The 27,593-nt window shown below is 42.6% G+C and overlaps 1 protein-coding gene across 2 annotated transcripts in view; it reads left to right on the top strand.

Moving 5' to 3' along the window:
• The window catches only part of VEGFC (vascular endothelial growth factor C), a 262,031-nt gene that overhangs the window by 11,254 nt on the left and 223,184 nt on the right, over window positions 1–27,593 (top strand). Inside the window, exons 2-6 of one of the 2 annotated variants that reach the window (XM_073577738.1) lie at window positions 3,084–3,147; window positions 3,221–3,349; window positions 3,477–3,675; window positions 4,301–4,460; window positions 4,566–6,362. The exons of the other annotated variant lie outside the window; for it this stretch is intronic. Of the exons in view, the coding sequence (XP_073433839.1) occupies window positions 3,084–3,147; window positions 3,221–3,349; window positions 3,477–3,675; window positions 4,301–4,460; window positions 4,566–5,283 (1,270 nt within the window). The 3' untranslated portion in view covers window positions 5,284–6,362. Of the gene's footprint in view, window positions 1–3,083; window positions 3,148–3,220; window positions 3,350–3,476; window positions 3,676–4,300; window positions 4,461–4,565; window positions 6,363–27,593 lie in introns of those variants that run through there. 2 annotated transcript variants of the gene reach the window in all.

Genomic DNA, 27,593 nt, shown 5'->3' with positions numbered 1-27,593 from the left:
CTCTAACTGGGTCGCTGTGACCAGTGGGGTACCGCAGGGGTCGGTGTTGGGACCTATTCTCTTCAACATATTTATTAACGATCTGGTAGAAGGTTTACACAGTAAAATATCAATGTTTGCAGATGATAAAAAACTATGTAAAGCAGTCAATACAAGAGAAGATAGTATTCTGCTACAGATGGATCTGGATAAGTTGGAAACTTGTACCGAAAGGTGGGAGATGCGGTTTAACAATGATAAATGTAAGGTTATACACATGGGAAGAAGGAATCAATATCACCATTACACACTGAACGGGAAACCACTGGGTAAATCTGACATGAAGAAGGAATTGGGGATCCTAGTTAATGATAAACTTACCTGGAGCAGCCAGTGCCAGGCAGCAGCTGCCAAGGTAAACAGGATCATGGGGTGCATTAAAAGAGGCCTCAATACACATAATGAGAGCATTATACTGCCTCTGTACAAATCCCTGGTTAGACTGCACATGGAGTACTGTGTACAGTTTTGGGCACCGGTGCGCAGGAAGGATATAATGGAACTAGAGTGAGTACAAAGGAAGGCAACAAAATTAATAAAGGGACTAAGGGAACTACAATACCCAGAGAGATTAGCAAAATTAGGATTATTTAGTCTAGAAAAAAGACGACTGAGGGGCGATCTAATAACCATGTATAAGTATATAAGGGGACAATACAAATATCTCTCCAGGATCTGTTTATACCAAGGAATGTGATGATCACAAGGGGGCATCCTCTGCGTCTGAAGGAGAGAAGGTTTTTCCACCAACATAGAAGAGGATTCTTTACTGTTAGGGCAGTGAGAATCTGGAATTCCTTGCCTGAGGAGGTGGTGATGGCGAACTCAGTCGAGGGGTTCAAGAGAGGCCTGGATGTCTTCCTGGAGCGTAACAATATTGTATTTTACAGTTATTAGGTTCTTTAGAAGGACGTCGATCTAGGGATCTATTCTGACGGAATATAGGCTGAACTGGGTGGACAAATGTCTTTTTTTGGCCTTTCTAAATATGTTACTATGTTACCTGGTTTAAAAACAATAGTATCACTGTTCTTGATTGGCCAGAAAACTCACATGACCTTAACCCCATAGAGAATCTATGGGGCATTGTCAAGAGGAAGACGAGAGACACCAGACCCAACAATGCAGATGAGCTGAAGGCTGCTATCAAAGCAACCTGGGCTTCCATAACACCTCAGCAGCGCCACAGGCTGATCGCCTCCATGCCACACCGCATTGATGCAGTAATTGATGCAAAAGGAGCCCCGATAAAGTACTGAGTGCATTTTTTGAACATGCATTTCAGTAGGCCAACAATTCGAATTTTAAAATCATTTTTCAAGCTGGTGTTATAAAGTATTCTAATTTACTGAGATAATGATTTTTGGGTTTTCATTGGCTGTAAGCAATAATCATCAACATTAACAGAAATAAACACTTTAAACAGATCCCTCTGTTTGTAATGACTCTATCTAATACACGAGTTTCACTTTTTGTATTGAAGAAATGAAATTAACTAACTTTTTGATTATATTCTAATTTTGTGAGAAGCACTTGTATATGAGTAATTTTGATTACCGTACATTCCTGCTTTTTTCCCTAGAACACTTGGCCCACAAGAAAAGGGATTATGATGAGTACATGTTCTATCCTTCAACAGCCCAGATCGAATACATGCATGAAAAACGGATGTCTGAAAAAGGCTTAAAAATACTGCCCAAGACTCTAGATCCATTTCTCAGCTTTTACTTTATTGCAGACACATATACCTACAGTGTAGGACACATATGACAATAGATTAGCCTTTTTCAAGACGAGTAACAACCAGATACTGTGGGTATATGCATTTAGACCATAAAAAGGGAATCTGTCGCCAGATTTTTGCTAACCTAATCTGAGAGCAGTGTTATGTTGGGGCAGATACCCTGATTCCAGTGATGTATCACTTACTGGGCTGTTGGTGCAGTTTTGATCCAATAACCGTTTTATCTACTGCAGATCTACCAGTTCTCTGAATCTTGAGCTCTGCATAACCCCGCCCGCACCACTGATTGGCAGCTTTCTCTGTGCTCTGCATAGGCAGAAAGCTTCCAAACAGCAGTGGAGGAGGGTTATGCAGAAAACATTAATGGGAAGAACTACATGGCAGCAGGTTTACTAGTTTTCTAGTGATAATCTGCTGCAAATAAAACTTTTTTAAAATTACAGCAAACAGCCCAGTAACTGAAACATAACTGGAATGAGGGTCGGGTCTGTAATCAATATTATCCTGCTCTTAAATTAGGTGGCAAAAACCTGGCAACACTTTCTCTTTAATGACCACTAGTCATTCACCATGCTTTACTCACTAGTGTATGGCCATGTTTTCTTCAGGAGCCACGTACACAAGACCCCTGAAAAACAGGTTAATTTTTGTAGTAGCCAAGCAGTAAAATTCCACTGACAGCAAATTTCTGTGCATTTTGGCTACCTGAGGCTGGTTTCATACTAGCGTTTGACCACGCAGCGCATCGTGCGCTATCGGGCGCACGCGCAATGTTCCCCTATCTTTAACATGGTGATCGCAGGGTCTTGCGAATGTACGCGCTCATCAGCGTTTAGCGTGCGCTGCGCATTTTACAGGTGTGCGCCCACACGCGCCGTACGCTACATGTTGCATTTTTTGTTCCGCCTACATACTTAAAAAAATTGCGCGCGCACGTGTGCGCTCGATGTGTGCCCAAAAATAGCATTACAGTCTATGTGATCGCTGACGAGCGCTTGGCACCGTGCACGTCAGCGCCTTGTGCGCGCACGCGCTTTGAGTAAACAATGTCTAGACACTTGTCTAAAACTCCCCCTAAACAAGCAACATTGTTTGGGAGGAGTGTAGATAAAAGAAGGTATCTTCAGGGTCAGACAATTACTCTACAGACAGCCTTGCAGAGAGCAGACAAAAGCCCAGAAGAGCCTTCCAAGTGTGGATTCAAGCTTCAGGAGCCAAAATGTGAGTATTCTTCAACATAATGTCTGTGTGTCCTGTACAATTTTATAAAGTACTAATGTTTAATTTGTTTTCATTTCAGCATGTCTTCTTCTGGATCGGTCTATTCGTCATCTCGGCAAGAACAGGCCCAAGCTGATCGTGAGGTGACAATCTTGCTGCCTTTGGGTAAGTATAGCTGCCTCTAGAAATGTGTTTTAATTTTTTATTTCTTTACAGACATCGGACACGGGCAGTGAAGATGGAGTGCGGGAGCAGTCTGAGCGAGAGCGTTCTGAGCAGGAGCAGTCTGAGCGGGAGGATTCAGAGCGGGAGCAGCGTAGTCAAGTTGTGGCGAGGAGACCCAATGTGAATATATAATGTGCCTTTTTTTTTCTGTTTTTATATTCATCTTTTAGCTTGCTTCTTTGTTTCTTTTTCTATCTTTTTCATTCTCTAAAATTACAAACATTCTAATATATTTCTTTTTTTCTAGGTTCCACAACGGGATGACAAAGAAGTCTACATCGACAACGAGCACCTGATCCACCTTGTTGAGGAGCGTATCCCGTTGTGGGACAGCCGTGACCAGCAGTACAAAGACACAGTGGTGACCCGGCAGCTCTGGAATGAGGTGGCCACAGCGATGATGGATGGCTGGGACAGTGCCTCTGCATCTTCCAAAAGGGCGTTCAGTAAGTATAAAGATGCTCTGTGATACTGCATTGATTTTTTGTCCTGATCGTGCTGGTGTTTTTTTGGCAAGATGTATTCTTGCATTAAAAACACCAATGCCATGTGGCACACTGTGATTGATTTTGGTCTTCAACTGCTGCATTGATTTTTGGTCCTGATGGTGCTGGTGTTTTTTTGGCAAGATATATTCTTGCATTAAAAGCACCAATGCCATATGGCACACTGTGATTGATTTTGGTCTTCAACTGCTGCATTGATTTATGGTCCTGATGGTGCTGGTGTTGTTTTGGCAAGATATATTCTTGCATTAAAAACACCAATGCCATGTGGCACACTGTGATTGATTTTGGTCTTCAACTGCTGCATTGATTTTTGATCCTGATGGTGCTGGTGTTGTTTTGGCAAGATATATTCTTGCATTAAAAACACCAATGCCATGTGGCACACTGTGATTGATTTGGTCTTCAACTGCTGCATTGATTTCTGGTCCTCATGGTGCTGGTGCTTTTATGGCAAGATATATTGTATTGAAAAGTTCAATCTGTTGTCTGTGCTGATATTTAAGTTGCCATAAGTGCATTTTATAATTTTATTTTGTTTTTGTTTTTTGTTTTTTCCCAACAGTGAACAAAATACGCACACATTGGCGCTCGATGAAGGACCGCTTCAACACTGATGTTCGTACTGAGGGGCAGGTTCAGAGTGGTTCAGCGGCAAGGCGCAGAAGAAAGTACCGCTACTATCGAGAGTTGGCTTTCCTGAGACCGGTCCTTGCCAGCAGAGCGTAAGTTTTTTTTTTTTTGTTTTGTTATTACTACGTGCTTTTCAATTCAACAGGTGATGCTTCTTGTAAATACATGATACTAATGTTTTCCCTTTCTTTCCACAGCACTTGGAGCAGCACCCTGCAACCTGTCCCGGGAGCGGTTCTTCATCGATCGACCTCGGACCCGTCCCAGCCATCCGACAGCCAGGAAGCATCTTGCAGGTCAGCAACACAGACAGCTGGTGACCAGGAAGCTGGTCCATCAAGTGTTCCCCTGTCCCAGGTCTCTGTCACTGGTTATGCGGGCACTACCCGCCAGCAGCAGAGGACCTCGGACAGGCCTGTCATGCCCGAGTTCATGCACTTGAGTGAGGCCTTTCAGGCCAGCCTCAAGGCGCTGTCCGCCAGAACGGAAAGCGGTTTTGCCCTGATGGAACGTGGTTTTAACCACATGGAACACCGCTTCCACTCTGTCGACCAGCGCCTTGACCATCTGGAGGCCGACCTCAACAGACCGGCGCACCATTATGTCAGTAAAATTGAACAGGGCATGGCAGGCTATGCAGCAAAATCGGTATGTTCAGCAGTCAGTGGTGTCATTTATAACAGTTCCACTGCTGACTCGCTTTACCACACTTCCGACTTCTGCTGCATACCACTGCACGGCCACCTGCATTCCCAGCGAAGCCGGACACCACTACTCCACCCCAAGTCTGAGTGCTGCTGGACACTCCTCCGCCACCACCACTATGTCAAGCGCTGCTCCTGTATGGAGCACCACCACCTCCAAAGCACCACCAACTTGGAGCCAAACCACCACAGAACCTGCTTGGGCCACTGACACCACCAGTCAACACCAAAGGAGCACCGCCAGCACTCCTCAGCAACAGAGCACCGCCAGCACTCCTCAGCAACAGAGCACCGCCAGCACTCCTCAGCAACAGAGCACCGCCAGCACTCCTCAGCAACAGAGCACCGCCAGCACTCCTAAGCAACAGAGCACCGCCAGCACTCCTCAGCAACAGAGCACCGCCAGCACTCCTAAGCAACAGAGCACCTCCAGCACTCATCAGCAAAAGAGCACCACCAGCACTCATCAGCAAAAGAGCACCGCCAGCACTCCTCATCAAAAGGAGCACCAGCAGCACTCCGCATCAAAGCACCACCACCACTCCTCATCAAAGGAGCACCACCACCACTCCTCATCGAAAGATAACCGCCACCAATTCTCCTCCTCGGAGTCCCCAAAGAGCTTTGGCTGAGATCCCAGACAGGCAGCCTCCTGCTTGGAGCACCGACCCAACTTTCTCCCCTTCTAGGAGCACCGCCACTGCCACTTGCAGCAGCACCGACACCGCCACCACAGAGCAGCAAAGTGGGGATCCGCATTCCCTTTTTTACAGGGCAACGCCACAGTCCACCGTCACCAGGCGGTCAACAAAAGTAAGGCGTTCACAGGCTGCCAGTCGGTCCGGGCAGGATATTCCTGCGCCAAAGAAAAAAAACAAAAAACTTTGTTCGTCCATCCACCCTCTCCTCCTAATGTCTCTCAACATGCCTCCTTGTCCATTCCAGAGCTCCCTTCCCCAAGTACTTTCATCGCCCCTTCTCCTAGAACCCCTTCCTCAACCTCCAGTCGTTCCTCGTCTCTCCACACACCCAAAGTATCCCAAACTTCCCCCAAGCGTCATTCCTAATAAAATATATATATATTTTTTTGGTACAAAATAAATGTGGACTTGTGCTTTCACAAAATCTGGATTGGTTACTGTGTCGATCGCCAACTACACACACTGCTCCGTACACACACTGCACCGTACACTTAGCGTTTTTGCCACCAGATATCTCCATTACTGACATGTTTCTTGTGTCAGTCTTGGAGATATGTGTTGTCAACACAACAAATCTACATGACTTGTCTTTTCCACAGCAATCTCTACATTCTTGTAATATTGCACGGTTCTCCAACTCCAGTCCTCATGGGCCACCAACAGATCATGTTGTATGGAATCCTCTTTTTATTTCATTACAACCTGATCTGTTGGTGGACCTTGAAGAGTGGAGTTGGGGAACCCTGGTGGATCCAGTCTGTGCAATATACAAGAATGTAGAGACTGCTGTGGAAAAGACAAATTATAGATTGGTTTAAAAAAACCAAACCAATCTACATGACTTGTCTTTTCCACAGCAATCTCTACATTCTTGTAATATTGCACGGTTCCCCAACTCCAGTCCTCATGGGCCACCAACAAATCATGTTGTAAGGAATCCTCTTTTTATATCATTACAACATGATCTGTTGGTGGACCTTGAGGACTGAAATTGGGGAACCTTGCTGTATCCAGTCTGTGCAATATTATACAAATGTAGAGAGTTACCTACTCAGGAGTATTAGTGAATTCATGATGCACAAAACACAGCATCATAAATTCACTGATACACCTGGCTACTTGCTAATGGTATTGGGAGTGTAAAAACTGAGAATGCACTCAGTACAGGTATCAAAACAGTTTTTTTTATTAACATACCAACAACATGCAATAACATTTTTTTACACCATTTGCTCTTGCCATACCACCGGTCCTATATCTGAGTTGAAGTAGGCCGCAAATTGGTCCCTCATTTGGCCAACTTCAACGGATGACCTGAGAGGGTGCTGAGTAAGTTCTGGCAAAGGATTAGGAGCAACATCATCAAGATCAAAGTTCAGGTGCTCTCGAGAAATTACAAAATTATGTAGAGCAACACAGGCCTTGACTACCTCATCCACTGTTTCCAGTTTAAGATTAATAGCTGTGCCAAGAATGCGCCATCGCGATACAAGTATACCAAAAGCACACTCTACTGTTCTCCTGGCCTTGGTCAGCCTGTAATTAAAAATTCTTTTTTGTCGGTCCAAGTCCCGGCTGGAGTATGGTTTGAGGAGGTTTTGGCACATATGAAACGCTTCATCACCAACCATTACAAATGGCTGTGGCGGACCTTCGGTGTTGGGAAGAGGACGTGGCATGGGGAAATCGAAGTTGTTGCCATACAACCTCCTGCCCATGTCCGATGTTTTAAAAGCCTGGGGGTCATTCCCACGGCCAAATGCACCAATGTCCACTGCAATAAACTTACAGTCTGCATCCGCAATGGCCATCAGTACAGTAGAAAAGTACTTTTTGAAGTTATAGAACTCAGAGCAAGTTCTTTTGGGCTTGATAATCCGGATGTGTTTCCCATCCACCGCTCCTAAACAGTTTGGAAAATTGCATACAGTCCAGAATCTTTCGGCGATTTCCAACCACTTTGCTGCAGTGGGCATGGGCATGAATTCGGGACAAAGAACGTTCCAGAGAGCCCGGCAGGTGTCCGCTACAATTCCAGACAACATAGAGATTCCAATCCAGTACTGGAAGTGCAGTGACGAGAGGGTCTCTCCAGTAGCCAGGAATCTGTAACACAAAGAAAACAATAATTAATATTTGTGTATACGTAATTTTTTTACACATGTTTAATTAAAAAAACAACAAAAAAAAATTCTGCAGCCTTTGGTTTATGAAAACTACGTATCTTAATGTGACCAGGAGCCGTTCCTCAGGAGTAATCGCACGCCGGAGCTGCGTGTCCTGTCTCCGGATGACTTCTTTTACCCGACCAAGCAAATAGTGAAAGGTTTCTTTGGTCATCCGGGTATAATCTGTAAATTTCTCCGGGTTTGCCTGGAGCTCGCTGTAGAGGGTGTGGTATGCTCCACGGCTTTCCCGGAGTTCAATAATGGGATGTATCCACATACGCCGCTGCTGCTGTCTTCGCTGCCTCTTTCTCTCTCCCTCTGTTCATGGCAAGCAGCTGCATAAGCCTGAGCCATCCTCATGTCCAGATCCAAGTCAAAGTGAAAGCTCTTCCAGCGCAGATCCATGTTTCTCAAGTCAAATTCAAGCAAATGTGAAGAATTCAGCTGTAAAAAGGGGCTATATAAAGAATTTCCATAAGACACGCCCACTGCTTTCCCATTGGTGGAGTGTGTTGCAAGAATTTTCCAAGGATTTTTTCTCTAGTTTATTGCGCATAAAAAATGCAAACGCATGAAAAACGCTTACAAACGCATAAAAATGCTGCGATTTTTGTCGTTATGCGCACAATAATGCTACAAAAAAAGCAGCGTTTACAAGCGTTTGTATGCGCTTTTCATATGCGTTTCATGTGCGCTCCTAACGCAGCGCAATAAAACGCTAGTGTGAAACTAGCCTGATTCCTCGGATTCTTCCTTCCCTGACTGTTTTTTCTCTTTCCTTTTACTCTTCCAAGCATAATTGACTTTTGCAGTGAACCGCGTCCTCTGTATATCCAAGAAATATTGCTTCAATGTTGTCATTTTAACTTCAAGTGTTTTCGTGAAAGATTCATTTGTTAGTTTTCCTTGTAGTTCTTGGTGCTGTCAGTTGTCCTTGCCAGCATTAAAGCTGTTACATCTTTAAATAGACACATCAAATACCATCACGAAAACATATTCTTAAAGGGATATTCCAGGGAATAAAAACAGCTTCTATACTGACAGGAAATGTTAGAAGAGCAATCTATGTAATGTACAGCTAATAAAATGTCTGAATTATATTTCTGGCTCCTCACTTTACAGAGGATTGGTGCCTATCTACTGTGACGAAGTCACTGACAAAGTACTGTAGATGTGTATCACTGATGTTCTTAGCCTCAGTTATATGTACCTAGGAAAATTCTCCAGCACACTAAGCGCTGAGAGGGGTTAATCAGCCATGTTTAAGGGCTTGGTTTAGTGAACAGCTGTAAAGTGGGTGGGAGGCTGCTCACCATATCTCCACCCCAAGGTGGAGTTCAGAGGATGAATACACAGCCTACAGGCTCAGTCAGTGTTCGGTGTCTCTGTAGACGAGATCTCCAGAGCTGAACCTTGTGTTTGTTTTTTTCTTCTTCCTTTTATATGACACTTTGCTTGAGTAACCCAGTGCATGCTGGGATGCTGAAAAGGAGCGTCATCAAGGGGCAGTGACCTCACTTTCAGAGGCTGGGCTAGTCCCTGCTCTGTCACTGTGTGTTGTACACAATGTCACTGCGCTCTTTCACCAGCTCTGATTAGCAGTAACAAGCCGACAACAGAGCGCACTGTCAGTCACTGTCAAAATACCTGGCGTGCAGAGACTTGTAAAATAATTCAGAATTTTTAATAGATGTATAGTACAAATATTATTGTTTTAATAATTTCTGTCAGTTTTAAAAACATATATTCCTTGAAACACAACTTTATATTAAAGGAACACTTAAGTCCTTGTGTGATATTATTCCTATGTAAGTAAGTGTATGACTTTCCTAGTGGCACACATTGAAGATGGTAGGTTTTAGGCTGAGTTCACACGTGGCGTTTTTTTCGCATTTCCGCGGCAGTTTTAACCGTGCGATTTTGCCGCGAAAACGCGAAAAATAAGCATCCCATGCATTCCTATGGGATTCCGCAATGCTGTGCTAATGCTGCGGTTTTTACCGCGGCGGAATCGCTTCGCGGTAAAAACCGCAGCATGCTCATTATTTTGCGGAATCGCGGCGATCCCGCACCCATAGGAATGCATTGTTCCGCTTATTTCCCGCATGTGGCTGTGCACACCATGCGGAAAGTAAGCAGAACAATTGCGGATGGTACCCACGGTCCGGAGGAGAGGAGACTGTCCTCCGGGCTTTGGGTACCATATCCCTGTAAAAAATAGAATTTAAAATAAAAAATATTGTTATTCTCACCCTCCGGCGTCCCGCGCAGCCTTCCCGCTTCTCTTCACGCTCACGTTCCCAGTAGTCCTTTGCGAAAATGCCCGCGATGGCGTCCGATCTCGCGGGATCGCGAAGTCTCGCGGTAATTCGCGCGACGTCATCGCGAATTACCGCGAGACGTCGCGATCCCGCGAGAACTGATGTCATCGCGGGAATTTTCGCAAAGGACTACTGGGAACGGATGCGCGGGACGTCGGAGGGTGAGAATAACACCGTTTTTTATTTTTTTTTTTACATTCTATCTTTTACTATTGAAGCCGCATAGGCGGCCTCAGTAGTAAAAAGTTGGTCACACTCGTCAAACACTATGTTTGACGAGTGTGACCAACCTGTCAATCAGTTCTCCAAGCGATGCTACAGATCGCTTGGAGAACGCTAGCATTTTGCAAGCTAATTACGCTTGCAAAATGCTAGTTTTTCCGCGGGAAAATCGCGGGAATTTAAAATGCGATTTTCCCGCGGACTGGAATTCCGGAATTCTCGCGGTAATTTCCGCGAGAGTTCCGGTACGTGTGCACTTAGCCTTACACTCTCCCTACCCCTCCTTATCTATAAATTACACGTTGCCCATTTCATCTTATGTTTTTTTTTCTTGTACTAAAATGATATAAGGTCTGGTTTCTGGCATACATGTCTAGCTAACTATCCATAGCCAGAGGATGGGCGCTTTCCAGTATCACAGAGCACGCTCCTAAATACCTGTAGAACACGTATATGTTTATTATGCTAGCCACATTTACAGTGACACAATGGACATATCACATTCTTTCTTGAAAACATTCTGCAATTAATTTGCCTTGAAACATAATTCGAGGAGCTTTAGCCTGTGCCTGCTTTGACTTTAGAGGACTTTGAAGTGGTACAGTAGTTTCTTACATCATGATCATCAGGTACCACGTAAGGAAAACAGACAATACGTTCTTGGTGGCTGTTTCTAATCAGATCCGAGTGATCAGTTTATGTGGGTTCCCATGAGGATTGGATAGTAAATCAGCTGTAAAATCTAAACCTAGGCCTTAGTGCACATGGGGTTTTCTGTATCTTCTGTAGCAACCCTCATACAGTAGATTTGTAAGACCTACTCAAAGACTAAGACTAATCTTATTTAGTAACAAATGTGCTAAAAAAGGAAATGTGCAAATAACTTTTTTTCATTCAAATTGTGTCCCCCCCAAAAAAAACAAACTAAAATAAAGTCACTCCAAAGTACCAATTATTAGGTGTCCTCCTTCTGCCTCACTTGCTATCCACTGCCTGTTGTCAAGTGTAATCCATTTCCAGTAGAGGAGGCACCGAGTCGGATTACAGGAATTGTGAGTGAGTCTATGTCTGCCCTCCTAGAAAGTTCTAGCTCCTACAGTGCTGGCAGGATTCTGAAGAGGTGTGACCCACTCAAACAAAGTGGATGGCGAGTTTAAGTGCAGGAGAATTGGGCCAGTTTCTGTAAATATTAGAATGTCTTGTTTTGTATGAACGGACAGGCAGGCTTTAATGATAGCGTGTGATCTCTACATTACCAATTTGCATAGTAGCTAATAGGTTGAGTATATTAGTACTATTTCTGCTCTAGAGTAAGGCTGTTTGCACATGTTGCGTATTGTTTTTTTTTCTGCGCAGTTTTATCACGAAGCTTGAAGGGTTTCATGATGATGCAGATGTAAATCCTCAGCATGTCAAGTCTTACAGCGTTTTTGCAGCAGATTTCACTTATACTAATGAGTGGGCAAACATCTGCAACAAAAACTGGCTGCAGCCGCCACATGATATAATCAGTGGCCTCTGATCATCTGCAGCCTTTTTAGTATTCAGTGAGAGCGGATGTGACAGGAGCGGCGCCAATGCGGGAGGTAAGTATATGTTGTTTTTTTAATTTTATTACTGCTACTTAGCTGTTATAAAGTGATTTCCATTAATGGACAACCCCTTTAAATGACCAACTCATCTTTCATTCTAATCACATTTCCCACCTCAGTGGAGCTACAGCGCGTGCTTCCTGAATATAATGCTCCATATTGGATATACACAGGGTATCAGAGCAGAAAGTGGTCGCAGTTACATGTGAGAGGTAACGCGGGGCTGGCTGTGTTAGTAAGAGGGGAATAAGGCTGTGATTACATTACCATGACAGTGCCGCTATTTGTTGGAAAGCAAGTCATGGCTGTGTACGAGACCATCCCATCATGTAAGGGTGGTACAGCGAGGAATGGAACAGTGAGGGTATGTACCCACGTATGCAGAAAATTCCTGACTGAAAACCAGACTCCTTCCCAGAAAATGAGCCTTTTTTTCCTGCGCGTTTTTTATGCGTTTTTTTCCAGAGCGTCCCCAGTCTCATAGAAAATAGTTAGAAATGCGGATTTTTCTGCAAAATTAATGAGCATGCTGAGTTTTTTTATCGCGATGCGTTTTTTTCTCGGAAAAAAACGCATCAATATGCACGAATAGTGCGGAATTCATTAAAATGAATGGGATGCCTCTTGTAAGCGTTTTTTAAGTTTTTTTGCCGGTAAAAACGCTTAAAAAACACGAAAAACACTTACATGTAAACATACCCTAAGTCTGCATGTGAGGAAAACTTACAGATCGGCCATAAACATTTCTACAATTATTACCTTAAAAAAAGGTAAAAGTCAGAGGAAGAACCGGACACAGCAGCCATCATGGACACTCTCCACCCCCAGGAAAAGTGGAACCACAAATACTCGGCTTGTCCATCACATCATATGATGAAGAACTAATAGAGGGATTATGAGTGATAGCTAATTAATAAACAGTGGGCACCTTAAAGTGGTTGTCCCATTTGGGTTCACCGCACACTTTAACGACTCTGCAAAGCTGGCCGGGAGAGCAAGAGCAAGATGTCACTTGACTGCAAGTATATGATTTGCATACATACGGGTCACATGCCGACTAGACGTGCCTGGCCTCACTTGTATGGAACGAGGCCGGTCAGGTCAAGTCGGAATATAGTTGGATATAATAGTATTCTTGCGGTCATGTGATTGTCCGATCTCGGCGTCAGCCTAGGAGATTCCTGACAGAGTTCATTCTGGAAGGATTCAGAACAGACTTATATCCCAAACTTGGACAACACCTTTTAAATTATTTTTTCGATGCATTTGTTTGAATACTGTTGGTTTAACATGCCATGCAGATTGTCTCATCGCAGGATTTGGCTGCTCAGTTATATTTGACACTTCTGCTTATACCGATAACTGGAATATCGTCATCAGATGATCAGACCTGGTTAGATAACGCACCAGTGCCCCCTACCTGGATGACATACCTGTCCGGGGATCCCACCTCTGTAAATTTATTTTAAATCAACCAGTTGGGATGAGCCAACTTTAGTCTAATATGTATGGGGGCCTTTACTACATTTTGGAAAGATTAAATTTATCAACACTAGCGTGTCTCACTAGGAGATGGGATCTACAGTGAGACATGTGGAAAGACTGACCAGCATCATTTATTGGACTATTCCCGGCAGTGAATCTCTGCATACGGTGGAGCGTGTATAGATGTCACGTGGCCCTTTTATAGCTAATTGTTCTCAAACATATTCTGCCTATTTTTAAGATTTTGTGGTAGCAATATCCCATGAGATGAAAGTCCTTCCAGTAAGCAGCTAATTGGTCCTGAATAGTGTTGAGCATTCCGATACCGCAAGTATCGGGTATCGGCCGATACTTGCTGTATCGGAATTCCGATACCGACTTCCGATATTTTTTCAATATCGGAATTCGGCATCGGAATCGGAAGTTCAAAGTTGATTGACAGACTGACGTCATCATGATGCGCGGTGTGTGCGCATCATGATGCGCCGTCATTTCGGGCCTGCCGGGGGTCTCTGCCGGCCTGCCGGGGGGCTGTGCCGGCCTGCCGGGGGGCTGTGTGGACTGCCCGGGGTCTGTACCGGCCTGCCGGGGGGGCTGTGCCGGCCTGCCGGTGGTCTGTGCACCCTGTGGGGGTCTGTACCGGCCTGCCGGGGGGCTGTGCCGGCCTGCCGGTGGTCTGTGCACCCTGTGGGGGTCTGTACCGGCCTGCCGGGGGGCTGTGCCGGCCTGCCGGTGGTCTGTGCACCCTGTGGGGGTCTGTACCGGCCTGCCGGGGGGCTGTGCCGGCCTGCCGGGGGGCTGTGCTGATGTCCGGGGGTCTGTGCAAGCATCGTCCGATGGGACTACAAGTCCCATCGGGCGATGCCTGCTACCATGACAGTGATTGACACATTAGCCAATGATGGGACAGTAGTAGTCCCATCATCCGGCTAATGTGTTAAATGTTAAAAAAAAAAAAAAAAAATACTACATGCATGCTACATACATACTACATATATACTACATACATACTACATACATGCTACATACATACTACATGCATGCTACATACATACTACATGCTACATACATACTACATGCTACATACATACTGCATGCTACATACATACTACATACATACTACATACATACTACATACATACTACATGCATGCTACATACATACTACATGCATGCTACATACATACTACATGCATGCTACATGCATGCTACATACATACTACATGCTACATACATACCACATACATACTACATACATACTACATACTACATATATACTACATGCATGCTACATACATACTACATGCTACATACATACCACATACATACTACATACATACTACATACATACTACATGCTACATACATACTACATATATACTACATGCATGCTACATACATACTACATGCTACATACATACCACATACATACTACATACATGCTACATATATACTACATGCATGCTACATACATACTACATATATACTACATGCATGCTACATACATACTACATGCTACATGCATGCTACATACATACTACATACATACTACATGCTACATACATACCACATATATACTACATACATACAATACATTCATACAATACATACATAGACATACAGTACATATAACATAGAGTAACATACTTACCAATACTTGTCACATTGTTCCCCGAAGCCATTGTCTTTTCCGGAATAAATATTAACATAACAAACCACAAAAATACTCACCCACGATCCGAAGCAGTCCACGAGTGTGTCCCATGACGATCTTGGGTAGAGAACTGCAGCATCAGATGATGCTGCCGTTCTCTACGGGCTGCAGGAATCCAATGACGGAAGGTAGGTATCCTTCCGCACTGTATTCCTCCGCCACTTAAAAAAAAAAAAGTCCCTAGTCTCACTTTATGCCATTGCTGCGTGGGAATTTCCCACACAGCAATGGCATAAAGTGAGACTAGGGACTTTTTTTTTTTTCAAGTGGCGGAGGAATACAGTGCGGAAGGATACCTACCTTCCGTCATTGGATTCCTGCAGCCCGTAGAGAACGGCAGCAACAGCTGATGCTGCAGTTCTCTACCCAAGATCGTCGTGGGACACACTCGTGGACTGCTTCGGATCGTGGGTGAGTATTTTTGTGGTTTGTTATGTTAATATTTATTCCGGAAAAGACAATGGCTTCGGGGAACAATGTGACAAGTATTGGTAAGTATGTTACTCTATGTTATATGTACTGTATGTCTATGTATGTATTGTATGAATGTATTGTATGTATGTAGTATATATGTGGTATGTATGTAGCATGTAGTATGTATGTAGTATGTATGTAGCATGCATGTAGCATGCAGTATGTATGTAGCATGCATGTAGTATATATGTAGTATGTATGTGGTATGTATGTAGCATGTAGTATGTATGTAGCATGCATGTAGTATGTATGTAGCATGCATGTAGTATATATGTAGTATGTATGTAGCATGTAGTATGTAGCATGCATGTAGTATATATGTAGTATGTATGTAGCATGTAGTATGTATGTAGCATGCATGTAGTATATATGTAGTATGTATGTAGCATGTAGTATGTATGTAGCATGTAGTATGTATGTAGCATGCATGTAGTATGTATATGGTATGTATGTAGCATGTAGTATGTATGTAGCATGCATGTAGTATATATGTGGTATGTATGTAGCATGCATGTAGCATGTATGTAGTATGTATGTAGTATGTATGTAGCATGTAGTATGTATGTAGTATGTATGTAGCATGCATGTAGCATGCAGTATGTATGTAGCATGCATGTAGTATATATGTAGTATGTATGTAGCATGTAGTATGTAGCATGCATGTAGTATATATGTAGTATGTAGCATGTAGTATGTATGTAGCATGCATGTAGTATATATGTTATGTATGTAGCATGTAGCATGCATGTAGCATGCATGTAGTATGTATGTAGTATATATGTGGTATGTATGTAGCATGCAGTATGTATGTAGCATGCATGTAGTATATATGTAGTATGTATGTTGCATGTAGTATTTATGTAGTATGAATGTAGCATGTATGTAGTATGTAGTATGAATGTAGCATGTATGTAGTATGCATGTTGTATGTATGTAGCATGTAATTTTTTTTTTTTTTTTTTTTTTTTTACATTTAACACATTAGCCGGATGATGGGACTACTACTGTCCCATCATTGGCTAATGTGTCAATCACTGTCATGGTAGCAGGCATCGCCCGATGGGACTTGTAGTCCCATCGGACGATGCCTGCACAGACCCCCGGAGCCTGCACAGACCACCGGCAGGCCGGCACAGCCCCCCGGCAGGCCGGCACAGCCCCCCGGAGCCTGCACAGCCCCCCGGCAGGCCGGCACAGCCCCCCGGCAGGCCGGCACAGCCCCCCGGCAGGCCGGCACAGACCACCGGCAGGCCGGCACAGACCACCGGAGCCTGCACAGACCCCCTGGCAGGCCGGCACAGCCCCCCGAAAGGCCCGTACAGACCCCAGAGAGGCTGTACAAGGGCAGGAAAGGGTTTTTCTTATTCCGATACCGGAAGTCCCATAGACTTGAATGGGACTTCCGGTATCGGAATCGGCGATACCGATACTTTTTTTAAAGATCGGCCGATACCATCCGATACGATACTTTGAAGTATCGGACGGTATCGCTCAACTCTAGTCCTGAATGAAATGGGACTTCCTTCATTTAAGGTTTGTCATTATTTACTCAGGAAGCACAAGTGTGAAAAAAGAGGAAATGACTCACAAAAAACTTGGGGAAATGCACAGAACCCAGTGTGGTGTAGTGCTGCCGTAAAGCGCTGCTGTCTTCAGAAGTAAAATCTTGTGTTGTAACATTTATATGCAGATACTAATGCACATAATCATATTTGGGATTTGGACAAATTCTGTGTGTTGCAGATCCATAATATACATAGTGCTATTATTGTGTGGAGATTTCCGTAACTCGCTGTGACACTTGGTCAAAGACGGCATTGTTTTTTTTCTGCTGTCTGTCGTCCTCAGGTGCTAGACTGGAGCTCATTGCAGACTCAAAGTCGGTCACTCAGTTTTCCTGACCTGTAAGGCTGTGTGCACACGCTGCGGATTTTGCTGCGGTTTTGGCCGCTGCGGACCCGCAGCAGTTTCTGCTGCGGTGTACAGTACCATGATTCCCTATGGGAATCAAAAACCGCAGTGCAGACGGTGCGGAATTTTCCGCGCGGATTATCTGCGGTTTTCAATCCGCAGAAAGAATTGACATGTCAATTCTTTCTGCGGATTCTCCTGCGGTTTGCCATCTCTTCTATTGAGGAGATGAAAAACCGCAGGACAAAACCGCAGAGCAATCCGCAGGTAAAACCGCATGTCTTTTGACCTGCGGTTTCACCTGCGGATTTTTCAGAATCCGCACCTAATCCGCAGCGTGTGCACACAGCCTTAGGCTAGTTTCACAGTAGCGTTTTTTAGCGCTGCACTTCGTGCGCAATAGAATCGCATACAAAAAACGCATCCTGCGTTTTGTATGCATTTGCTTTTTTTAGGCGCATGCGGTTTAACCAGTTTGTAGCCATGTTAACTCTTAAAACGCATGCGATTTTAAACGCAGGCATGCGTATGTCCATGCGCACACCTGCGTTCCCATAGACTGTAATGTGATTTTTTTTGCGCATTCCGTGCGCAAGCGTGCGCATGCGTTTTTTTGAGACAGGTCAGATGGACCAAAAATGCAACAGGTTGCGTCCGGCGCGCCTAATCGCACACTACAAAAAACGCATGCACACGAAAACGGATACGAACGCGTGCATACGCTAGACCATACGCCCCCATGATAAAGATAGGGGCGCAGGACGCATGCGCATGGACGCACACAAAGTGCAGCGCTAAAAAACGCTAGTGTGAAACCAGCCTAATATCTAAGAAATTCTTGCATTCGTCATGAAATAGTATTTCTCGAGCATATTTTCTTTTAACACTGTTTTGCAATCTTCCTCTATCATTCCTCCTGGAAATTATTCATAAATTGCAATAATTACACATGCTGAGTCTGCTGGCTCATGGACATTTCACAAGAAGAATGATAGGACTCTGTTGCCAATGTATTTCTACATTTTGCAAAGGAATAAATGAGGAATTACACAATGCATGTATTATGAGATAAGATGCTCCAGAAATGTGACTTGTGAGGAACTCAGAAGAGACATATGAGCTGGTGACAGATTTTATTTAAATATTTTGAAAGCTGTTGTGTGACTAGATGCTAACTCATGTTTCCTTAGAACAGGAGTAGGAATTTTATTTCAAATATTAGAACAGAAAGACCTGGTGGACAGCAGTGTGAGCAGCCTCTTCTTACCTCAGTTCCCTTGAATCGCAATTGTTAGATCAGATAGAATCTTCACTGTTAGATCAGATAGACAGGGTGGACAGCAGTTTGTGCAGTCTCGTCTTTCCTCAGTTCCCTGGAATCTCCACTGTTAGAACAGATAGACAGGGTGGACAGCAGAGTGTGCAGCCTCTTCTTACCTCAGCACTCTGGAATCTCCACTGATAGCTAAGATAGACAGGGTGGATAACAGTTTGTGCAGCCTCTTCTTACCTCAATACCCTCGAATCTTAGATCAGATAGAATCTTCACTGTTAGATCAGATAGACAGGGTGGACAGCAGTTTGTGCAGTCTCGTCTTTCCTCAGTTCCCTGGAATCTCCACTGTTAGAACAGATAGACAGGGTGGACAGCAGAGTGTGCAGCCTCTTCTTACCTCAGCACTCTGGAATCTCCACTGATAGCTAAGATAGACAGGGTGGATAACAGTTTGTGCAGCCTCTTCTTACCTCAATACCCTCGAATCTCCATTGTTAGCTCAAATAGAATCTCCATTGTTAGATCAGATAGAAAGGGTGAAGAGCAGTATGTGCAGCCTTGTCATTCCTCAGTACCCTGGAATCTCCACTGTTAGTTCAGATAGAAAGGGTGGACAGCAGTGTACGCAGCCTCGTCTTACTTCAGTACCCTGGAATCTCTACTGTTAGAACAGATAGTGTGGACAGCAGTGTTTGCAGCCTCTTCTTACCTCAGCACCCTGAAATCTCCAGTTTTAGATTAGGTAGAAAGGGTGGACAGCAGAGTGAGCAGCCTCTTCTTAGACTGGGTTCATATATCATTTTTTCCTATGTTCAGTGACCCATTCGGGGATTGCTTCCAATGACCCTTACAAATCGGGATTTGGGAGTATGTGCTGATTGGGCCATTTACTGTAATGATGCAGATGGAGTCCCCATGTACTCTGTTGTCGTCATTTTTGCTTATATATACCTTTTGGAGACAGGCACTAAGATGTAGCTTACTATGTCTTGCTGTCTGCCTCCAATAGGCTTATAAGGCCGAAAATAATGCACGACAGAGCACATGGTTACTCCATCTGCATCATTATAGTTAATGGCCCCATCGGCGCATATGCCCAAATACTGTTTTGCGGGGATTTCAAACATAAGTTCTGACGGCGCCACTGAATGTAAGAAAAAAGTGCTATGTGAACTTAGCCTTACATTGGTATACCTAGTTATCTCCAGTATTAATACAAAAAGACAAGGTGGACAGCAGTATGAGCAGCCTCTTCTTACCTAAGCATTTCTAGTTTCTCATGTTCTAGATAAGAATGACATGGTGGAGATCAGTGTGTGCATCCTCGTCTTACCTCATTACCCTGGTATGTCCAGTATTAGATCAGACATACCGGGTGGACAGCAGTGTGAGCAGCATCTTCTTACCTCTGTACCCTGGAATCTCCATTGTTAGATCAGATATACAGGGTGGACAGCAGTATGAGCATTCTCTTCTTATCTCAGCATACCTAGTATCCCCAGTATTATTACCTCTTAGATCAAAATATCCATCTGGAGAACATTTTCCTGCACATGAACAGGGCGGCAGAGTTTTTCACATGCACTGGTCATACTAATATTCTAGAACAGGTTTCTGTCTTAGTAACAAGCCAGTGGCCATTTTAATGTACTAGTGATTACTAGACAAAACAAATGGTTTTTTGGGGGGGAATTCTCGATATTTAGGAATTTATTAGTAATTCCATTTTCTTGCTTTCTTTTTTTTTTATTTCCAGGAAACCATTTTAATCATTGACCGTTCAACAGTTACCATATTGAGCTGTAAGTTACAAGAGAGGGGTGCATTCTTATTGCACCGACTTGGGTACAAAGACGGCTTGTCCAATCCTTCTTTTTGCGATTATTTTTCATTTTTCTGCTTCCACACTTTCTTTGAATATACAACTTTATAGGGGAACTATATGATGAGCAGTCTCCTTTTATGTTCACCAAGAGCTGTTGTATGTCTTATTTTGGACATCTTTTGCATTGGTAACTTTCCCCGCAGTCCAAGGAAGTAGAGGTTTATATGGAAAGAAACCCAAACCGCTACTATACCATTCTTTTGCCTGTGAGAGGTTTGAGTGAAAAATTTCCATAGCAGATTGTTAGTAAGTGAGCCAAGTTCAGTGACTGCAGGAAGATTTATGGAGTAAAAGGGGAAGTGGTCATGTACTGAGAAATTTGTTGTGGCCTAAAGGAGAAACCAGCTAAAGTCATTGTGTGACGGGACTTGGTAGATTGCCAGAAGTGTTGTATGGTAGAATTAGAGATAAAGCAGCCTCAGAGCAGGTAGAATTACTCCATAAGTGAGAGGACCTCACCTTCACCAACCAGCGGAACAGGTCAGCAGATGAAGGGAGATTGGGGGCCTTCAAGATAAATTGCAGTGCTATTCACTGGTTAAATGGACCATGGAAACATTTAACTCAATATCTCATCAAGTATTTATGGCTTCTTTATGTTTAGAATTTAAGAAGAAATGTCCTATGTGCTACTTGTGTTAGGCAAGGAATAACATTGAAGCATTATGGCATTTGGTGAATTTTTACAAATGGTTGCACGTCTCCATATCAAATGATGAATACATGTTGTGATGAAGCAAATTGTTTTTTGGATTGTCTTGACAATCATAAAGAATTACCAAAAGTTGCAATATATTCTTTTAGCTAATGCTAATATTTTGTGACAAGCAATTGTGTATCAATCACAGTTAAAATATTTGTAATATGTCAGTGAGCTGAAATGTGGTCAGCCACTCAAGTCTTGCAACGATCATCAATCGTAAAAGGATTCTGTCAGCAGGTTTTTGCTATATAATCTGAGAGTAGCACTATGTAGGGGCAGATGCCCTGATTCCAGTGATGTATGATTTACTGGACTGCCTGGTGCAGTTTTGATAGAATCCTTGTTTTTCTGCTATAAATATAGCAGTGCTCTGAATGCTGAGCTATGTATAACCCCACCCACACATCTGAATGGCAGCTTCCTGTTGACACAGTACATTCAGATATCAACATGAGCAAAGTCCAAAAATATATGGTTCAATTAAGAATACTCAAATCAACAAGTGTGAACATGGACATATCAACATTGTCCAGTGCACAACATAAGAACCAGAATATCAATTAAGTTCGTTAAAAAGTCATATTTATTAATATATTTTAAAATAAATGAACCAATTTCATACACAATTATATATAAGGTGCCTCACAAAATGGAAAGCCACCAAAGCACAAAAAAAAATAAACATTAAGAGAAATATCCCAATTTAGACCACGGGTAGGATTGCAATGTGCCTGCTATAACAATCATTTTGGCATATACATAGGAAACTACTTCTATTCTAATATGACATATACGTAGGGAAGGAGGTACCAGTGACTTAATCACAAATCCCATATGACTATCTATTAGATATATATTAATTATGAAAATAAGGTATATTGCACATTACCTATATTAAGATCGAATTCCCAGTGGTACAAAGGGGTCCAATAAAGTGCTGCAGTGCTGGTAGCGTTTCTCCCACCCCAACGCACGTTTCGTTATTCCTTCCTCAGGTGGCGTGTATAGGTATGGGGAATCACATGATATAAAATAGGGGTATGTAGTCATTTGCGTGCCAGTATAATAATTAGCCACAATGAACAGCTACGTCGGGAAGCCAGCCGTCCGGGTATGTGCGGCACACCATCTGTTGTGCACATGACCAAATAGGCACATTATTATATTACAATCGGTATAATAATAAACCAAATATAATATATTAATTAACATAGAATCATAGAATCGTAGAGTTGGAAGGGAGCTCCTGCGTCATCTGGTCCAACCCCGTGCTCAAAGCAGTATTCACTAAATCATCCCAGACTGATGTCTGTCCAGCCTCTGTTTGAAGACTTCTATTGAAGGAGAACTCACCTGAAAGCTATGACTGGTCAGTTAACTTACAGGGTTACAGTCTGTTTAGAAAGGATCGTAAAAATCGGAGAGGAGGAGGGGTTTGTCTTTATGAACAGTCTTGTCTAAAGTCCACTTTAAGGGAAGATATTAGCGAAGGGAATGAGGATTTCGAGTCCATATGGGTCAAAATACATGGAGGGAAAAATATTAACAAAATTCTCATTGGGATCTGTTACAAACCCCCAAATATAACAGAAATCATGGAAAGTTTACTACTAAGGCAGATAGTGAAGCTGCAACCCATAATGAGGTCCTTGTTATGGGGGACTTTAACTACCGGGATATTAACTGGGAAACAGAGACCATAAAGGCAACAGGTTTCTGCTAATAACCAATAATAATTATCTTTCACAATTGGCGCAGAGTCCAACCAGAGGAGCAGCACTTTTAGACCTAATACTATCTAACAGACCTGACAGAATAACAAATCTGAAGGTTGTAGGGCATCTAGGAAATAGCGACCACAATATTGTACAGTTTCACTTGACTTTCGCTAGGAGGACATGTCAGGGAGTCACAAAAACACTGAACTTTAGGAAGGCAACGTTTGACCAGCTTAGAGATGCCCTTAATCTGGTTGACTGGGACAATGTCCTCAGAAATAAGAATACAGAAAATAAATGGGAAATGTTTAAGAACATCATTAATAGGCATTGTAAGCGGTTTATACCTTGTGGGAATTAAAGGACAAGAAACAGGAAAAACCCAATGTGGCTAAACAAAGAAGTAAGAGGGGCAATTAACAGTAAAAAGAAAGCATTTAAACTACAGTACTAAAGCAGGATGGCACCGTTGAAGCTCTAAAAACCTATAAGGAGAAAAATACTTTATCTAAAAAAATAATTAAAGCTGCCAAAAAGGAAACAGAGAAGCACATTGGTAAGGAGAGTAAAACTAATCCCAAGCTGTTCTTCAACTATATCAATAGTAAAAGAATCAAAAGTGAAAGTGTAGGATCATTAAAAATTGTGAGGAAAGTATGGTTGTAGATGATGAGGAAAAAGCTAATATATTAAACACCTTCTTCTCCACGGTATTCACGGTGGAAAATGAAATGCTAGGTGAAATGCCGAGAGACAAAGAAAACCATATATTAAGTGTCACCAGTATAGCCCAAGAAGAGGTGCAAAACCGGCTAAGTAAGATTAAAATAGATAAATCTCCAGGTCCGGATGGCACACACCCACGAGTACTAAGAGAACTAAGTAATGTAATAGACAAACCATTGTTTCTTATATTTAGAGACTCTATAGCGACAGGCTCTGTTCCACAGGACTGGCGCATAGCAAATGTGGTACCAATATTCAAAAAGGGCTCTAAAAGTGATCCTGGAAATTATAGGCCATTAAGTCTAACCTCTATTGTTGGTAAAATTTTTGAAGGGTTTCTGAGGGATGTTATTCTGGATTATCTCAATGAGAATAACTGTTTAACGCCATATCAGCATGGGTTTATGAGGAATCGCTCCTGTCAAACCAATCTAATCAGTTTTTATGAAGAGGTAAGCTATAGACTGGACCAAGGTGAGTCATTGGATGTGGTATATCTTGATTTTTCTAAAGCGTTTGATACCGTGCCACACAAGAGGTTGGTACACAAAATGAGAATGCTGGGTCTGGGGGAAAATGTGTGTAAATGGGTAAGTAACTGGCTTAGTGATAGATCTGGGTCACTGTGACCAGTGGGGTACCGCAGGGGTCGGTGTTGGGACCTATTCTCTTCAACATATTTATTAACGATCTGGTAGAAGGTTTGCACAGTAAAATATCGATATTTGCAGATGATACAAAACTATGTAAAGCAGTCAATGCAAGAGAAGTTAGTATTCTGCTACAGATGGATCTGGATAAGTTGGGAACTTGGGCCGAAAGGTGGCAGATGCAGTTTAACAATGATATATGTAAGGATATACACATGGGAAGAAGGAATCAATATCACCATTACACACTGAACGGTAAACCACTGGGTAAATCTGACATGGAGAAGGACTTGGGGATCCTAGTTAATGATAAACTTACCTGGAGCAGCCAGTGTCAGGCAGCGGCTGCCAAGGCAAACAGGATCATGGGTTGCATTAAAAGAGGTCTGGATACACATGATGAGAGCATTATACTGCCTCTGTTCAAATCTCTGGTTAGACTGCACATGGAGTACTGTGTACAGTTTTGGGCACCGGTGCTCAGGAAGGATATAATGGAACTAGAGCGGTTACAAAGGAGGGCAACAAAATTAATAAAGGGAATGGGGGAACTACAATACCCAGAGAGATTAGCAAAATTAGGATTATTTAGTCTAGAAAAAGACGACTGAGGGGCGATTTAATAACCATGTATAAGTATATAAGGGGACAATACAAATATCTCTCCGAGGATTTGTTTATACCAAGGAAGGTGACGGTCACAAGGGGGCATTCTCTGCGTCTGGAGGAGAAAAGGTTTTTCCACCAACATAGAAGAGGATTTTTTACTGTTAGGGCAGTGAGAATCTGGAATTCCCTGCCTGAGGAGGTGGTGATGGCGAACTCAGTCGAAGGGTTCAAGAGAGGCCTGGATGTCTTCCTGGAGCGTAACAATATTGTATCTTACAGTTATTGTTAGGTTCTTTAGAAGGACGTAGATCTGGGGATTTATTCTGACAGAATTTTATAGGCTGAACTGGATGGACTAATGTCTTTTTTCAGCCTTACTAACTATGTTACTATGTTACCACCTCTCGTAGCAGTCTGTTCCACTCATTGATCACTCTAACTGTCAAAAAGTTTTTTCGAATATCTAATCTGTGTCTCCTCCCATTCAGTTTCATCCCATTGCTTCTTGTCCTTCCTTGTGCAAATGAGAATAAAGATGATCCTTCTACAATGTGACAGCCCTTGAGATATTTGTAGACGGCTATTTAGTCTCCTCTCAATTTTCTCTTCTGCAAGCTAAACATTCCCAAATCCTGCAACCTTTCCTCATAAGACAGGGTTTGCAGACCGATCACCATTCTGGTCGCTCTTTTCTGAACTTGCTCCAGTTTGTTGATGTATTTTTTAAAATGTGGCGCCCAAAACTGGACACAGTATTCGAGATGAGGTCTGACCAAAGAGGAGTAGAGGGCAATAATGCCTTCACGTGATCTAGACTGTATGCTTCTGTTAATACATCCTAGAATTACATTTGCCTTTTTTACTGCTGCATCACACTGTTGACTCATATTCAGTCTGTGATCTATTAGTATACCCAAGTCTTTTTTACATGTGCTGTTGCTGATGCAGCTTATCAAATAAGAGCTAAAGTGCACATAAGTGCATGAATATAATATCGCATATTCAATCATATATAAACATAACAATTATAAACATGTGTTTTAAGAAAAAATGTTTTTGTTTTTATATTGTTGAATTATATGGTGCAGAATTATATATATATATATATATATATATATATATATATATATATATAAATCTTTATGTAGGGCAAATATAATAGTGCATATCATAAAAAAACAGGATGCAAGACATAAATTGATAAAATCATCAGAAAGGCTACAGCATATACTGATGTGATAATGTCCATATTATTTAATTATCATCTTCAGCCTCCTGGCCATATAGAAGAGGACCCTCCAGAAAAACCATTCAAAGATGTATGATGCATGAGAACATCACCCTCTGTATATTGGCAGTATATATCTATAGAGTAAAAACAATATCAATTAGGTTAAAAAAAACCTCACAGACAGTGGTAAAAAATGATTAAAATAAACCCAAGATGAACCTCACCCATAAAAAGAAAGATGCTACTGAAGGATTATACATAAACAGTATATATACACATCAAAGAAATGCACTAAAGCCAAAATTCTCATTCAAACCTATAGGGGCCAGGGTACCTAACCTAAAAATCCATTCACTCTCCATTTGGGCAAGATTTTTGCCCAAATCTCCCCCCCTCGAACCCAGAGAAACTATGTCAATACCTTTTACCTTAAGTAGGCTAGAGTTGCTCTGGTGATGGGTAAAAATAGTGTCTTGGGAGTGTTTTAAGACCAGAAGGATCTTCTACGGATGCACTTTTGTCAATTCAATTCAAAGAAAGCCCATATTAACGGCACCGAGGCTCTAATCCACCAGCAACAAGTCGAGGATCAGTCACAGGCACAGTGTATAAAACACTGCTGGGAATAACGGTGCTCAGCATCAGAAGAAACATGCTAAATTTGTAAAAGAAGGAAAAAGATGCGGCACTCACCCAGATTTGCAGTGCAGTGTTTCTTTATTCAACCATTAAAGGTCACACAATAAAGGACGGGCAGATAACATGAGGCATGCGGGGAAAAAGACGGACATCTTTTTCCCCGCATGCCTCATGTTATCTGCCCGTCCTTTATTGTGTGACCTTTAATGGTTGAATAAAGAAACACTGCACTGCAAATCTGGGTGAGTGCTGCATCTTTTTCCTTCTTTTACAAATTTAGCACTTTTGTCAATGTCTCTCACGTGTTCTCTGGTCCTTATGCGCAGTTCTCTTTTGGTCAGGCCGATGTATATTTTGCAACAAGGACATTGTGCATAATATATTACTCCCTTAGAGTAGCAAAATAGGTGGTGTCTGATATTGAAGACCCTGTCCCCTTTAGCATTTGTAAAGGTTTTGCTCTTCTCCATATTATTACAGGCATTACAATGGCCGCAC

The sequence above is a fragment of the Dendrobates tinctorius genome, unplaced genomic scaffold (assembly GCF_039654945.1).
Source record: "Dendrobates tinctorius isolate UK_male_01 unplaced genomic scaffold, ASM3965494v1 ptg000008l, whole genome shotgun sequence".
NCBI classification, from domain to species: domain Eukaryota; kingdom Metazoa; phylum Chordata; class Amphibia; order Anura; family Dendrobatidae; genus Dendrobates; species Dendrobates tinctorius.
The sequence above is the reverse complement of the archived record's forward strand: the minus strand, read 5'-3'. Positions and strand labels throughout refer to the sequence as shown.